The 17510-nt window shown below is 34.2% G+C and overlaps 1 protein-coding gene across 1 annotated transcript in view; it reads left to right on the forward strand.

Moving 5' to 3' along the window:
• LOC138699709 (uncharacterized) overlaps nt 1–17510 on the forward strand; it is an 86219-nt gene that overhangs the window by 4522 nt on the left and 64187 nt on the right. The window contains exons 2-4 of the mRNA XM_069825792.1: nt 7041–7094; nt 15440–15600; nt 16904–17155. Of these exons, the coding sequence (XP_069681893.1) occupies nt 7041–7094; nt 15440–15600; nt 16904–17155 (467 nt within the window). The remainder of the gene's footprint in view (nt 1–7040; nt 7095–15439; nt 15601–16903; nt 17156–17510) is intronic.

Here is a 17510-nt window from a genome sequence, read left to right on the forward strand (position 1 = left end):
AAAGATTTAATGAAAATTTACAAAGTATTGGACAAAATATTGTAATCTGATCACAAAATTCATCACATTCTGGTATATTTGTGGCACAAAATTGTAACAAAATACATTATATTAGTTTATAACTTACTTGTACCATCATGAAACGAAAGCTACGAAATGAAGTAGGATGCGAAAATTCTAGTGATGTTTTGTAACGTTTTTGAATGTGAGATCGAAATGTAGATACACTGCAACGTTCTCGTAGTAGACTTCAATAAAATGGACAGTACAAACTGAATTTTATCTTACTGTAAATTCTAAAGAAGTGTTACAGTGTTGGGCAAAAGATTGAAATCTGGTTACAAAATTCATCACATTCCATTACGTTTGTAACACAATATTATAACAAAAGCTACATTCTTAAGAAGGATTTCTGTTTCTACCGAAGTTTTGTACATTGTTATTACAAGAAACTGGAATGTAAAAATTAAACTAATCCCAGTTTCTTATAGTACAATAAAACGAACACTCCAAACTAAAGTAATAACTGAAATTCTAGTGGTTTTATTGGAAAAAATCTAAGTTAAATATAAATACAAAATCATATAATCGTTCCCACTTATTTGCAACTCAGTAAAACTAAACAAATTGAAGTAAGATATATGTCTAGTGTTGTGATGAAACTTTGAAATCTAGATACAAAATTGGTATATTTGTACACATTTGCAGCGTAAGAAATCAAACACTATAAAATAAAGAGCCAAAATTCTGTTTACCGGTACGTTTTTCTAAATGTTTTGGTACAAAAACCCAAATATGGGTACAAAATTAAATACATTTTGCTCGTTTTTATTGTAATAAAACAAATATCACGAACTTAAGTGAGATACATAAATCTATTGAGATTTAATTGCAAAATTACTTAGGGTAAATTCCACTTTCTCAGTAGCACTATAAAACTAAATTGAAAACTGCAAACTGAAGTAGGAAATCAACTACAGTATAATTAAGTTTCATAATGTATTGGTAATACCTTTCCACTTTTATTATAGTAAGCAATACGGAAAAATATTTTTATGTAGAAAGTGAATTTCGAGATTTCAAATGAATTCCTTTTCCATCGAACTATCGTAGATTCTGCAAATTAGGTTTTCAGCATAATCTTAATTTTTATATCCGTATACAGCAATTTCTCTTCGACTATTGCATAAATTTATGTTAAATTCAGTGTTTAATAATTTTCGCAAGAATAATACGATTTTATTTTAAAATATAACACACAATGATTATTTAATCACAGTTGGTTCTGAATCCTTGCTTTACTAAGATAACGTGACTAATGACATAATATAGACCGCATGTCCCACAGAGGTTTGCTCAAGGAAAATTAATTATTATAGACAGAGTTATTCCTAATCTTCGCTTTTGGTAGAATAATGATTCTGCTTTGCAATAAAGATAGAGGTTAAAATATTTTGCCGTCTTCTGCTAGAAGGAGAAATCTTTTAAGAGACTTCAGTGAGAAATTGAACAGCCAATTTATTGACTGCTCTTTCAAGAAACTATTGTAGTCAATATGAACACCTATGTTAGTGTTAATGGATATTGTGAAAGAAACTTGTAACTAACCTACAGATGTCTTCATAATATTTTTAACGTATGCATGTATTCATCTTTTACAAGAAGGATATTATTAAGCTCCAATGCACAAACTTATTTCGCGATTACGCTACGAAGAATTTTATTACAGATCACAGAGGAACAGTCTTATAGTACATTTATTTATTTATTTATTTATTTATTTATTTACTTGTTTATTTATTTAGTTTATTATTTATCTAATTTATTTATTTAATTTATTTAATTAATTAATTTATTTATTTAATTAATTTATTTATTTATTTATTTTATATATTTAATTTATTTTATTTATTTATTTATTTATTTATTTATTTATTTTATTTGTTTTTCTGTTTATTTCCAAAATTTTAATTTATCGGATGAGCTGCGGCATGCAGTCCTCAGGACAAAAACATAAATAAATATAAACTGGAAGAAATTAAGATCAGTGACATCAGCATTATTCTTATCATGAATATCGGATGGTATATATAAAATGATCATATTATTGTCATATATTATTTCATCCGGACTCTTTACATCCAGAGGTGACATATTTTGTTGTTTTAAATTTGTTTCTTTTAAATACTGGACATTTCGGACCTTTTACATCCGAAAATTTTATAAAATTTTAGTATTTTTAAATGTGCCATATAATTTGACTCTGGTGGTTTTTATTCTATTTGTTCGTTTTAATATAGGCTACCTAGGGTCTGAGAACTGCTCACTTCTATGATTTTCATTCATCACCTTGTTGATACTGCATTTGTGCCTAGCTCGATTTTACCATGACAACATTTTCTAGTTCGTTTCAGCATTCAGCTTATTGTACTGTTTGTGTTTTTGTTTTGTTAAGAATTTTAGATAAGGGCGCAAATAGCCATAGTAGCTGACGCGCCCTTTTTAAACCCCACTAACTAACTAACTATATTATTTTATATTATACGAGTATATTACAGGTCTATCATATCATATCATATCATATCATATCATATCTTATCATATCATATCATATCATATCATAGGCCTACCATACCGTACCGTCTCATATCATATCATATCATATCATATCATATCATATCATATCATATCATATCATATATCATATCATATATCATATCATATCATATCATATCATATCATATCATATTATGAAGTTCGTTCTTTTAACTGTAACAGTTTAATTTCTATTCGTCCTAGTTTAATTTTGGCATTTTCTAACAATGTCATAATTTTAGTATCAAGGCTGTGTGTATTTTTATTATTTTAGCCTTTATAATTTTACATAATTTCATAACCCTGTTTGCCTCTTTGTTATATTGTCAAATGTTTGAATAAGAAAGCAGTGATATTATTATCATATTACCTTTTATAGTTTTACAGATCTGTTTATAAACTGAGAAGACGGTTAGATACGGTAAAGAATAACAGATAGATATGAGTGATTCATTTGTGACTACAACCAGAGTCGGTTCCTACTTCATACCGTGAGACCTTCTCGCTCCACATCAACTCGCTAGTGTCGGTATCCTTGCTGACGGATGTAATCTTCTGATCAGAGGATATCACGAAACCAGACGAAAGTCAAACCTGTTACCTCTGTCTGCTAACTTTAGTTCGCAAGGGCAAAGCATAACTCCTTTGGCTGACTTTCTTATTAAAAATCAGATGTTTGGTACTTTGTAGACCCTGTGCGAATAAGCGGTTGTAAGTAATTCAGTTTATTCTGACATTCTTAATCCTCGATTAATTTCATTACTGTCACACCACCAATATACTTTATTGCCGTTTCTACTTCTGGAGTGATGGTGGCACACGTAACCATCTTTTACTAAAATGTTTTGTTTTTTGCGAATGAATAATTTGGCACATTATGTTAATTAAAGTTTGTAACAGAAAACTTACTATTTCGAATTTGCTTAGCAACGGGTATATTGAAGTACAATACAATGAAAAATGTTCGACATTCTTGCTCATGGACATTCAGCAGCGGACATTTTATTGACTGGATGTTTGTCCATGGACCTTTTGCACGGGACATTTTTGCATGTGGACATATTTTCCTCTGGACATTTTAGATTGGGCATTTTAGCCTGGAAACATCTATCCTTTTCCATAATGATGCAGAACGTCAGATTTCCAGTCTATAATAATGATATTGGTTCTCAGACTTTACTTTTGCTCTACCCAAAACTTGTTATTTATGACTTTTGCCCTTTTTTTATCACATACCATAGAATTATTGTATTGTGTGTCTGTGATTTCAGAATAATACATAAATTTTTGCTATATAATTTCTTTAATTGATTATTGATCTTGCAATTTTTTACTATTTTTAATTCCACAATTTACTACAGCAAAAATTCAGTGTTGTGAAGATGGCACTAACTTTCTTTTTATATGTCTTATTCCATTTAGAACAATCTTAAGAAATGTAATTTTTCGTTCTGACAAGGAATTTTACTTTAAAACCTTACATTTGTTCGGATCAAATTTATGCACATTTAAAAGAAAAAACTAAAATTCTTTCAATCATTTATTATCATAATACACTGCTGTCTCAAAATCACTGAACATATTGGAAATTAAATCAATGGATTTCCCAAGCACGTTATGTAATTTTTCATACAAAAGAATTTTTATCTCGGAAAGGAGGCAAAAACGAGTACAATTGTATTAATTTTTTTGTTTGAAATATATCAAAGCATAACCCCCTGAAATTAATGACATTACTTACAGTTCATCCTGTATAGAAATAAGAATTATGCTCCGCACCTAAATAAAGAATTGTTTTCCACATCGCATACAAGAGACATTTTCGTACGCTCTTAAATATAAGATAATGATTTCTTAATTTATTAATTCTAAGTAGATGTCTGTAATTAATTTTGCACATACTCTCTTGAAATAAGTTAACGTATATTTATTCATTTCTAATATCACTTTATTATTTACGAAAACCAGTAATTCAAATTCACAGAAATGAAAAAAATATATCGTAGCTCATAATCCAATGATAACTACTCATAGATCACCTATTCAACAACAACAACAACCGAAAATAATTACTTATAGTCAATGCCTTTCAACTATAGAGGTGATATAATAATATACAAATGATCACAAATAGCAGTAAGTCTTTATATAAAAGAGCGTCATTTTTGCTTTGATTTGACTGCTTTTTCTGTCTTTTAAATTATTTTTGACGTGAATAAGCCTTACGTCTATAAGTTCGGTCCAGTACTATGATGCCACCACAAAGTCCCGATACATTTTCAGTTTCGTCGCACCTATAATTTCTTAACTACATGACACATTCCATTGAAATAAACGGTGATCGACAGACAAAGGATCAATGTAACCAACGTGACCTTGAGTTGGAGCGTGGCTAACGAGAAAGGCTACGACGCGACGTCATAACATGGCCATGGCCAACATAGAACAAGAGAAGTTTATTTAGCCTATATAAATGTACGTTTAACATGAGTTTAATATGTAGCAATTCCGTTTTTTTTTTTTTTTTTAGAACTTTGAACATGTATTTACATGAGGCGATTGTAAAGATGGCCATGACTGGACTATGATAATCACGTGACTCCGATTCGTGCCGAAGCCTGTCTTTCTCGTTAGCCACGGAGTTGGAGGGGTGACGTCATACAACGATACGCGGGAGGGAGGAATGTGAGGCACGAATTAGAGGGTCGCGCGGCAGCCGAGGCAGTGTGACTCTACAATGTGGAGCGATAGAACGTTCGCAGTGGTATCAAACGATTAATAACGAGCCAGGCTACAATCTCAATTGAGCAACAATAATCAGTCGACGAGTTAAATTGAAAACATTTGCGAGTGAAGTTGAATGAAGAGAGATATGAGTAATTCACAATGTCGAGGTATATGCAGAGCAAATAGGAGCGGACAACGGCTAGAAAACGATAGGACCCGATGGTTACTGTAGCAACTGAGATGTTTACTCTTAATGCATACAAGATGACTACTCCCAGGAATCCCAGCATATTGAAGATGTACCGGGTTTTCAGAGTATCTGGAAAGAAGAGATGTTGATTGTCACTGCTGACGTTTTCCTCAACAGCAATTCTATCAGCGACGCATTCACGCATAAAATTTGCGACTGTCTCTCCGATATAGCCTACTCCGATCCATTTTGTGAATAATGAATAGGGAAGAGTCGGGTAGTATCGGACATCGGGTAATATCGGACAGTGAGTTTCTTTAATTTACCACACGATGATAGTGCCTGATTGTCATGGTTACGTTTCTGTGATGTCGCATAGAGAAACGTAACCATGTCATTCAGGTACTACCATATGGTGGTAGATGAAAGAAACACACTGTCCGATACTACCCGACTTTCCCCTATCTATTACATTTCTCTTAGAAGAAAGAGTAGAAATTTAGGCTGAATTTATAACGAGAAATGTAAATAATTCTACATATTATAATAGAACTTTCTCCTTAATATGAATTACGAACTTCGCCGTTTTTTTATATTTTTGTACGTAACACAAAAAGAAAATCTGGATCGCCATTATATGTTTCATATTTTAAATAAGGGCGTAAGCTTACTTATTTTTTTACTAGAATAACTACTTTTCAAATACATCATTTCCGGATAAATTGACATATAGATACTGAATATGAACAAAATTCGTCAAGTAATTTAGGAGAAATTGCTGTCCATAAACAAATGGCATGTCCAAACCACGTTTTTGTTATGAGGTATGCTATAAAAGTGTATTTTCGCGAAAATCTCTTAATACATTTTTGCATTGTCAGAATACAAGAAAGAGCATAATATGTCTAAATATAAAACAGTTTCAGTGTTAATGTAAAATATCGAATAGGAGTAAATGTAACATAACAAAGCTTCTTTGTAATAATTACATATTTTCCGTTCTCGACCTCCTTAACTCTCTAAATCCCTATCAAATAAAATATGCAATTTCTGCCCACTCTCAGCAGTAAATTATAAAATTCGCCTCCCGAACACAAATCTAATGTCCAGCATCTTACACAAAAAGAACTGTTCTTCCATTCTCCCAAGGGCTAACTTCCAAAATACAAATCTGAGAATCTCATAACTGCAAAACACAAAAATTTTGTGCCTCCTGAGATCCAAAGACATAATTTTATTATCTTCTTATTTCACATACAATAAGGAAGGATTTATGTCCGTGAAATTTTGGAGATTTAGTATTTGAGCTATTCGGGATCTTATAAAGTCAGGATGTTCAGTGTGTGAGAGGTTGAGGTATTTTAGATATTGATAAAATAGTCTACCAAATTACTGTAGAGTATATTATCTTTATAAGAACCATTATTAAACAATTTTATAGGCCTATATTGATACACAGGTTGTAAATTTTGGTCCATCTTTCTTAAAATTATAGCAGTAAATGTAACAATTTTATTTTATTTTTCAGTACCTGATCCTGCCAGAAATGAAGGAAGGTACCAATGCGCTGGATATTGCAAAGGTAAATAAAGCAATTTTGTAACTTACCTGAATAAAACCAACTAACACTTCGGGGAAGAGGGGTATGAGGAAAAGAAGACAAGCTCTTTTGAGATTTCATGTGATCAGTAAAGTATCGTATTCTGCACCGACATGCATCAATAACTAAATATATTGCGTTAAAATATGACAGTTACAATTATTATTGCTAATTAATAATTTCATTTAACAGCCTTTGTACGATTACTTATGAGTCAGGATACTTTTTATATTGATTATGATTATATAACTCATACTCATGAGATCACACTTTTTATACATCCTCAAAACCAAATTGCAAAGTCAAAATGGCCTCTACTAAGGAAAGCACAGAACCAGCATCCAGCATCATCAACCTTAATACTGAATCCAGATGAATCGTCTCTCACGTCTTTTCTCGAACTTGTTTTGTGGCTTCTTGCATTGTCTTTTCATTCCACTGTTTTCTAAGTTCGTTGGAAGGTGAGGTTTTCCCTCCTCCTACAGGTGACAATACTAGTAACGAAACAGAAAACTAGGGTATAAAGATGGAATACTAATAACACTATTATTTTATATTTGTGACACACTGTTAGTAGTGGTTGCATGTTTGTGACGTCACAAGGTGGGGCATGGTGGTGCCGTGACGTCACAAAATGGGGTACGGTGGGGTCGTGACGTCACAAGGTGGAGTGTGGTCGTGATGTCACAAGGTTGGGTAAGGTCGGGTATGGTGGGGTCGCAAGATGGTCCGGCACCATCTTGTGACGTCACGACCCCACCGTACCCGACCTTACCCAACTTGTGACGTCACGACCACACCTCACCTTGTGACATCACGGCACCACCATGCCCCAACTTGTGACGTCATAAACATGCCACCACCACTACTACTACTACTACTACTACTACTACTACTGATGTAAGTCATAACCTCAGAACATATCGTAATTTAAAAACGAACTTAAACATATATCTAGCTATAAACGTAGATTATTCCTCTTTAAGAATATAATATATCATTAATACTTATAACATTGAGGAATAACAATTTATATTCAAGAAAATATCTTACTGCCAAATTTTTTACTTTCCTCGAAACCGCAATAATGATAAACGTTTCAACAGTTCAGTTTCTAATTGCAAACTAACACATTCCCGTGAAAGAGAGTATCAGTGTGTAGTAATTTGGGAGGCTTCTGCTAGAATACAACTTGTCTCAGGTCGAATATCACTCTATTTCATATTTGTACCTCTATTTCATATTTGTGATACTTCCTCTATAACTAACGAATGAAATTGTAATATAAATGATCAACAGAATTATTACACTATTATCCACTAGGGGTAAGCAATATAGGCATATCTATGAAACGATGGATCAAATCATTACTTACGTGATCTTACAAGGTTGGGAAATCTGACGGTATACTCTACATCGAAAGTCGCTGCATATCTCTTCCGCTAGGAATGCGGTTCGATGACACAGATCTCTAGCAAAAATGATTAATTTCGAAATCGAAAATATATAATAGTTATTGTATACTTCATTAAATTTTTATACAAACTAATTTTGACGTACTTGATTCATACAAATGTATTCTATTTTCGTCATTATATATGTAAGATTTCCATGATGCAGCAGTGTTGTACGGTACATTAGAATTTAATTTATCTAAAGTCCAGAATGTAAAGCTAATTGATATTTATATTTACCAGCTTCATGGTCCGCCTGCAAAAAATGCCTCTTCCAGGATTAAATAGCACGCGTTTCAAAGGTATTGAATACTAGTAAATTCATGGCTGACAATATTCGGAGGACAAAACTCATTATTTGCTCAGATGTTATACACCTATTCATGGTGTCCGATGTGCATATACTGCCGGATTTCCCAGCCCTGTAAGACCACTTAGGTAGCCTACTAGTTTTGTCCATCGTATTACAGAAATATAAAGACTTCTTTTTTTCACCTGCAATGAAGAAAAATCACTTCCTTCAAATATGATATAATAGTGGATGTGGAGAGAAATCAAACGATTTCAAACCTTAATCAAGATTGAATCGCTCTCACTCATTAAAAACGTCGATTGACGACTAGTTAAAGGGACTTACTATATGGTATTCTTATGTTTAAGATAACGACTCACTTGGTTAAAAAAAAAAAAAACTAAGTAGAGCGCTGTCAAAAATTTTCCATCTATTTTCACCTACGATCAGGGTGCGAATTAAAATTTTCGATGAGGGGAGGACAGAATTCTAGATAGAGAATATCATACATAAAATTATTATTATCCTCATTCGATACGGCTCAACGCTTGGTCGCACTGAGATGCTTGACTTACATCTTCATCATAATAATTATATCCCTGAACAGGCTTAAGATAAGATGTGTAATTCCTAAGTAATTGATTGTTGCCAGCTTGCTGGTGATGATAATACAGAAATATAATTTTCTTTGCTTACTTTGTACTTTATAAAGTATATGCACTCGTATTAAAACAATTATATTTTGTGAGGGGAGATAGAAGTTATCCATGGCAGGGATGTTAATATGAATTTATGGGAAGGGATAACTTTCCAACAGGGGGGAAATCCCCCTAAACCCCCTTAATTTGCACCCTGGACACATTACTCTCTTCTGACTGGTCAATCTTCATCGGGGTGTTGTCTGCGACATATTTGGTGAGAGAAAAGGGAATGGTCTGCATAAAATTATAAAAAAATTGCATAAAAATCAGGACTACTGTTCGCTTATCAAGTTCAGGATTGGCTACTTGTCTGACACAGTACTCTCTTCTGACTGGTCAACCTTCACCGGGGTGTCGTCTGTAATGTATTTGGTGAGAGAAAAGGGAATGGTCTGCACAAGAGTATAAAAAATTGCATAAAGACCAGGATTACTGTTCGCTTATCAAGTTCAGGATTGGCTACTTGTCTGACACAGTGCTCTCTTCTCACTGGTCAACCTTCACCGGGGTGTCGTTTGCGATGTATTTGGTGAGAGAAAAGGGAATGGGCCGCATAAGAGTAATAAAAAATTGCATAAAGACCAGGACTACTGTTCGCTTATCAAGTTCATGATTGGCTACTTGTCTGACACAGTCAGGATGCGAATTAAGATTTCTGATGAGGAGGGGGGGGGATAGAATCCTAGATAGAGAATACCGTACATAAAATTATTATTATCCTCATTCAATGCGGCTCAAAGCTTGATCGCACTGAGTTGCTTGTCTTGCATCTTGACTATAATAATAGGCTAATTATATCCCTGAACAGGCTTAAGATAAGATGTGTAATTCCTAAGTTATTTATTGATTGTTGCCAACTTACTGTTGATGATAATACTGAAATATTACTTTCTTAGCTTACTCTGTACTTTATAAAGTACATATACTCATATTAAAACAATTATATTTTATGAGGGGGATAGAAGTTATCCCTGGCAGGGATGTAAATATGAATTTATGAGAGGGGATAACTTTCCAACAGGGGGGAAATCCCCCACCCCTCCCGTTAATTCACACCCTGGCTACGATTATAAGGAAAGGAAAGGATCGAACAATGGTACAGAACAGCAGTTTTCAATCGGTGTGCCGTGAATGATCTGCTGATGTGCAACGAGAAAATGAAAATAGAGGTTCTCGTAGCAAAATTGAAAAAGTGAAAGTGATAAAAGTAGTAAGAAAAGTGAGTCCACAACAGTAAACTCTCAACGAAAGCGACACAAGTCAAACACAATGTAAGCTTAGTATGCGAGCGGTAGAGAAGAGAATGACTGACGCTCAGCCAGGGTTACCAGATCTGCAAAGATAGAATATCGTAAGCCTACCCAGTGGCGCAAACTTATATGGGCCCGTGGTGCCTGAGCCCACCCAATAATTTGTCGCATTATTATTATTATTATTATCATCATCATCAATCATCATCATCATCATCATCATCATTTCCTTTTCTATTCTTTCCTGGCTTAGTTACCTTATGAGTGATGCCTTACTGGTGTCATTTATGAGGTACAAACCTGTCTGCGGACAGTTTGCTAAACAAGAACATGATTTGTGATGGTTGCTTATTGAACTCAGTAAATTACAATAAGTAAAATTTCAATAAGTAAGGATGCATTGTTGGTGTGCACTTTATTCATCTCTTCTACCGATAGTCAGGTGTCACATAAGGACAGTGCTGAAAAGTTAGATTTAGAAGATGTTTGTGACGAATTTATAGGGAAAAACACATTTGCATCACTCTGTGTTACGTAATAATGAGTCCACTTCCGTATTATCAGTTTATAGTTAGAAAGAATTCAAGTCCCCAAGTGAAAATGTTTATATAATTGTAACGTTCTATTTAATTACTAAAAATGAATAATTGTGCAGAACAGCTACGCATAAGATAATGCGGAGATTTTTTGTATATAGTTACTAGTATGAAGGAACGAATTGGTACTCACATCATTAAAGGGAGGATTAATGAGCTTCTTTTGGGAAATTATGATCAAGTGTTTGAGCCCACCCAATGTTTTTTAATAGTTGACGCCACTAGGCCTACCAACCTTGAATTGAATTAAATTTGAATTTAAGGGCGGGGTCACTAAGACCCATCAATGCGACCTTTCAAGGTCTATTGCGCTAACCTTCAATCTAGGTGCATTCCCAAACTCACATCGGCTGACTACAATAAAGTTCGCTACGTATTCAGATTCGTCCTCCGTGCGTCACCATCCGGTATTTGGAGAATGCTATGGAATGGATAAATGTTGATGGACTGATGTAGATGCCTAATATGGGGAAACGGGAGAACCCCGAGAAGAACCCCAATTGCGACCTTTTCCGCCACAAGTGTCACTATGGACCAAACTTACAAAATATTTTATTTTACTTGTTTTTGTGAAAAAAAAAAAAAAATTCCTCCCTAGTTTGAAACCACTGGTTTAAGATATACAAGTGTGCAGCGAGTTTTTAAATTACAACTTTAGTGTGCCACATGTTGATAAAGGTTGAAAAACGCTGGTATGCAATATTACGTGGACCAGAAGATCCAATCTCCGAAGGAAGATAAAGAAGGTAGCATAGTGTGCGCTAAATTCGTAACGTCTGATGTATCTGCAAAAAGCGGGAATAAACACAGAAGTCGCTCAATGAAAAAATTGCATTTAGACACAAATAACGGCAAAAAAGAAAGATACCTACCTCTTTTTTTTTTTTTTTTGCGCATTTACACAATAAAAATATTTCAAGTAAAATTATGTCAGATGAGTCATACGCGACAATGTTTCTGGTTATTGTATTCCAAAATTTGCAACCTTACAACAAATGCATGAACATTAATAATAACTAATGCAGTTGAAAGAATCTTTCATCTAAGGATTCTCTGTTCTCTCCATTTTTGTCTTGAGTTCACATCGTTTGAATAGTCTGGGTAGTGTAATACATGTCTTGCAGTAGTGCCCGAGGCGAAGCCGAGGGTGATAATTTTCAGGAGCATATAACATCTGTTTACTCTCGTGTGCTGTGCAATATTTTATCCATTACTGGTAGGCTATATAAATTTCATTACTGATATCTAAATTCAGTTTTAAGTTGTAGGCCAAGTATAGGCATTTACCGAAGATTCGCCGAGCTTGCCACTGAGACAACCCGCTCAACACACTGTTATTTACTTTCTAGACCAGGGATGGATAAGAACAGCACTTGAACGATCTTCGATTACTCCGTGTGCTCCTGGCTGTAGTGTATATTACTGTACAGATAGCAGTGACAAAGACAAAAGTGAACAAAATGAATTTTAAATAAATCGAGTTACATTAATTCTTTACACTTTTCTTTACCTTTTTAATAAATGCGATAAAATTATTTCACAACAGAAGATATTATACAGTATGTGCGATTTTGAATAACCAACCAAAAGTTACTTGTAATTTACAATACCAAATAAATAATTAAAAAAATTACTGCGTCCACGTATAAAACTTCTCAAACTGCTGGAGTATAACATTATTGCCATTATAATAGCGATACTGTTATACGAAAATAAACATTATAGGATGTAATTTCGCCGGAATCGCTTCTTCGATTTCCGTCTCACACTAGCCTTTACGTCTCGCAAAATATTATTTTAAGAAGTAAATCTAAGCATAGCGCGCTTACCATCATCGGACAGCTTGGCCTTATTCTTGGCTTTGTTAGGCTCCTCAATTATACTCGTATATGGTTCACCTACCTGTATGCCTACATTTGTGCTGCTGAAAATCGTAATACTGTAATTTTCGCTGCAAATTTAAGAATCTTGGGATACATTTCATAATTTAAGGAATTGTAAAGCTAAGAAAGTCGTCATTATACTTCCATTTCAATAATGTAGTATGTGAAAGACCCATTATTTCGAGCTACAACTCTGCAGGAAAATTTCGTGCTCTACCTGACTTGTGCATGGACAACCTTTGAACCATTTCCCCTCTTTCGATGCGTCCTTGTAGGGGAAGAGAAGTGACCCGCGGGCAAAGCAATCTGCTCGTGGCGTGAGCTTGCCCGTACAGGCTTGAATATTCACCACTGTTCTAGACGGACGCAATCGTATTGTGAGATCAGTGTCGGATCTACTGAAGAGTTGAGAAATCTAGAATATGACCTGTAAAAGATTATTTACAACTATTACTGCCATTTACAAACGTAGGCTATAATTACTTAGTTTCGTGATGAGCAAAATATATTAAAATAATATACACGAGTTGACATACAATGCTTAGGCCTACATAACATGCATACAGTAAAATTAATTTTACAGGAACTTATGTTACATATTTACACACTATTAGGCCTACAGCTTGGTGTGAGCGAACACATTGCACTTTCATAATATAGGCTAAATGAGAAATACATTATACTCGTACAATGTAATTATTCAACAAACATGTCTAAATATAGACAAGGGTGTACAATTAAGCTTTTGAATTAACCAGCATTTCAAAATCAGGTTTTATATCTGACGTAAATTATAAGTTGAACTATACTTGTTTTTTTGAAAGATGGGACATGACAGGAGCGTTGCGATCGGAAAAACAACTGAATGTCACATAGCGTGGTAGGCCTGTTGCTATGGTAACACCGATTGAGTTGCCAAACTTACCGTTCCCCTTGGTGAGTGCTTAATAGCTCTCTTGGCGACATTTATTGTGCACACAATGTTAGCATTGGTGCGTTTCGTGTTTGATTCTCTGTCGATTTTTGTATTGTTTTCTGACCTTCGCGTCAATTGTCAAAGAATGTTTTAACGTCAGCCATCTTACCATCTTAACGACAATTGCTAGCTTCCATCTGCTGGCAGCATAGTAGTCCATATTGGCAACATAGCACTGTAGTTCCAAGCTCGGCCGCTTAACTGTCATGTCCCATCTTTAAAAAAAAAACAAGTATAGTAGTAGATGTTCATCAGTAAGTTTTGATGAAATTTTAGATTTAAATGATTCAATTGTGAAAAAAACTGCTCACAAATGTAAGTCGAAGTGACTTGCTGCTACGATTATTTTCTCTGCGAATGCCACAAGATTAGGATATTCAAACCTATTTAATTTCTGGCATATTTCTAAGCCGGGCAGTTTTGCAGACTGTTTTTTTTTTAAGTGTCATCATAGTCTAGTACTATATACAGTTACGAAGCTTGAGTTGTGAGGGTGCTAGGAACAATAGACTGTGCCGGTACTATTTCGCATTGTCTGTAATGAGGCGATATTAGCGATCCTAGTGTTTAACAACGATCTATGGATGCATATTTACTACGTATTGAGCTTCGTGACTGTATATACTAGACTGTGGTGTCATTTTACAAATCAATAATTATTTTCACTTGTAACACTTATATGTAGAAAAAAGGATTTTCAAAAAGCTGAAAATCATTTTTCTTAGCAACGAAGACTGTAAATTTCACATCCTTAATTTCACATTTTAGAATAGGCCTATGATTTCATAATTGTTGTTGTTGTTGCTGCTGCTGTTTCTGTATCATGAGATAAAGACATTAAAAAAGGAAAATTATAATACTGATTTTGTTTAAGCTAAACTATCCACAAGTCTAATTTTGGCAGAAAAGATTTTATATTATCATAGAGATCTGTGAATAAAGCCATTGTTTAGGTTGCTAAGGACGGTGAAATGAAGACCAGTTTAGATACTTGTCATGGATAAAATACATTTGTTCTTGGGTGAACATAATAAAATCTATAACCTTACGAGTTTCATTAGACGAATTGATTAAATATATGTGGCATAAAAATCAATAATAGTCAATTAGTGTAAGTTTATTCTTGTTAAATAAATATGAAATATTATGCAAATTAATGTTTCTCTGTTTTGCAGGTTCAAGCAAGTTCAAATATGTGCCAGACACAACTTATGTATACGATTACAGAGCGCATACCAGCACCTCTATTCGAGGGGCCATGGAAGAGAAGTCACAACTACACCTTTCAGCCACTGCCTACTTCCATGTAGTATCGCAGTGCGACTTCATATTGCAGGCAAGTTATAAAATATAGCTATTGTTGTTTCATTTCAAAACTAAGAAATGCTAAAATGACTCCATCATTTGTGTGATTTGAGGGTTGAACTGTGATTCGATCGTAATGTAGCTGTTGGGTCCTAAAGCAACAGTTCGTTGCGTTTTTTCGCTGTGACAAAAGTTTTTATATAAGAGAGAAATTAACCAGTAATATAGTCTCCTTCGTTATCAAAGGAGTTTCCTTGAAGATTGTTGGATAGAGAACGGAAAAAGTGAAAATTGCGGCAGCAAGGTCTGAGATGTTGGCAATAAATGTTCGCAGTTAATGGCTACATTCCCGGAAAGCAATTCGTAGTAGCTACACGACGCCTTTTTTATCCCACCAGATACATAGGCCTAACATCATCATCTGTGGATAGACACTAATTTTTGTGCGGGGTGTTGTGTGTTGAAGCGACAGAACTATTTTCTTGCAGTGCTTTCTCCGATGGCATTCTCCTTATACAAGTCACAAATATTTAGAGCCGCCTCTGCTTCCTCTATTAAACTGAAACAGATGAATATGTTGGAAGTGTTCGGATTTTTTTTTTTTTTTCCACTTGAAATCCCATCTTCTTTAGCCCATAAATAGCACGATGAGATCCGCAAAATTCAAGGCGTATTTATAAGCACAACACTCCAAATAACAAATGACAAATGATAAACAAGCTCCTAACAACGCAGTGTTGTGATGAAAAAAATACTACGAACTTATGCATTAACCTAATATCTGGCTAAATGAAAACCTTGCAACGTTTCGGAGCTACTTACTGGTTCCATTTTCAGGAACGTCAGAAAAAAAATGCATATATTTATTACGTCGTTCTTGGTGATCTAACAGCTACCGTTGAATCGAAGGGTCACAAGTTTAAATCTAGCCAAAAGCAAACGAATTGATTTTAAAGGTGATGGCATCCTTAATGAAAGTAAAGCTCCTAAGTGTTCCTTGTCGTAGATTTAAAGCACATAAAATTAAACTGCCCCTGATAGAGGACTCCAGGCAAAATGCGTCGGCCATTTCTTGTCCACGTTGAATTTCGATAGTAAATAACCTGTGTCGTTGAAAGATTCGTTAAATAAATTACTCCTGTGATTACTATATATACTAGTATACTAAAATCTTCATTAATTATCAGGAAGAGTAGCATACTCTATTGAATCTGTTATGCTAAGGTAAATCGTATAAATGGAGCACATCAACATTAATCGCCGCAGCATTTAGTGGACCTGTTAATTTATTTCGGAGGCATTAATGATTAATGAAGCATGTTTTTTTTTTGCAGTTGGAAAATGTACAAATAGCAGATTCCGATCTAACTGATGTTGACTCTCGAAACAGCGTGGAAAGATCAGCACAATTTTCTTCTGCTTTGGAAAAGAATTCTCTTCGTTTCTCATTTCAAGATGGAACAGTGGATGAGTTATGTGCAGATGATGATGATCCAGTCTGGGTTCTTAACATCAAGCGGGGTATACTGTCAGCATTCCAGAACACAATGCATGATCTCTCCTCAGCAAGGGAAAAACACCATGAGGTAAGAGAAAAGTTTTGTGCACAGTAGTTTTCAGAATGGTTTATTTTGTTTTGTTTTTTTTATGTACTTTACGTGTTATTTACAAAAATAACTTTTTATAGCAGTCGAGTGAGTGAGCAAATGGATGAGCTGACAGACAGCCGAATAATTAAATTCATAAATAATAAATAAATAGGTATATGGATGTGTGGGCAACATGTCATTTGTTGAGACAATAAAAGGAAAAAGGAAAATTAATTGTTAAAAGTAAGTGTAACTTATGAGTGAATTAAAAAATAAATAATAAAACAAATATTTGAAGGGATCAGTGCAAAATATATAATTATGTAAATTACTAGAATAAATGTATTAAATT

The sequence above is a fragment of the Periplaneta americana genome, chromosome 5 (assembly GCF_040183065.1).
Source record: "Periplaneta americana isolate PAMFEO1 chromosome 5, P.americana_PAMFEO1_priV1, whole genome shotgun sequence".
Lineage (NCBI taxonomy): Eukaryota > Metazoa > Arthropoda > Insecta > Blattodea > Blattidae > Periplaneta > Periplaneta americana.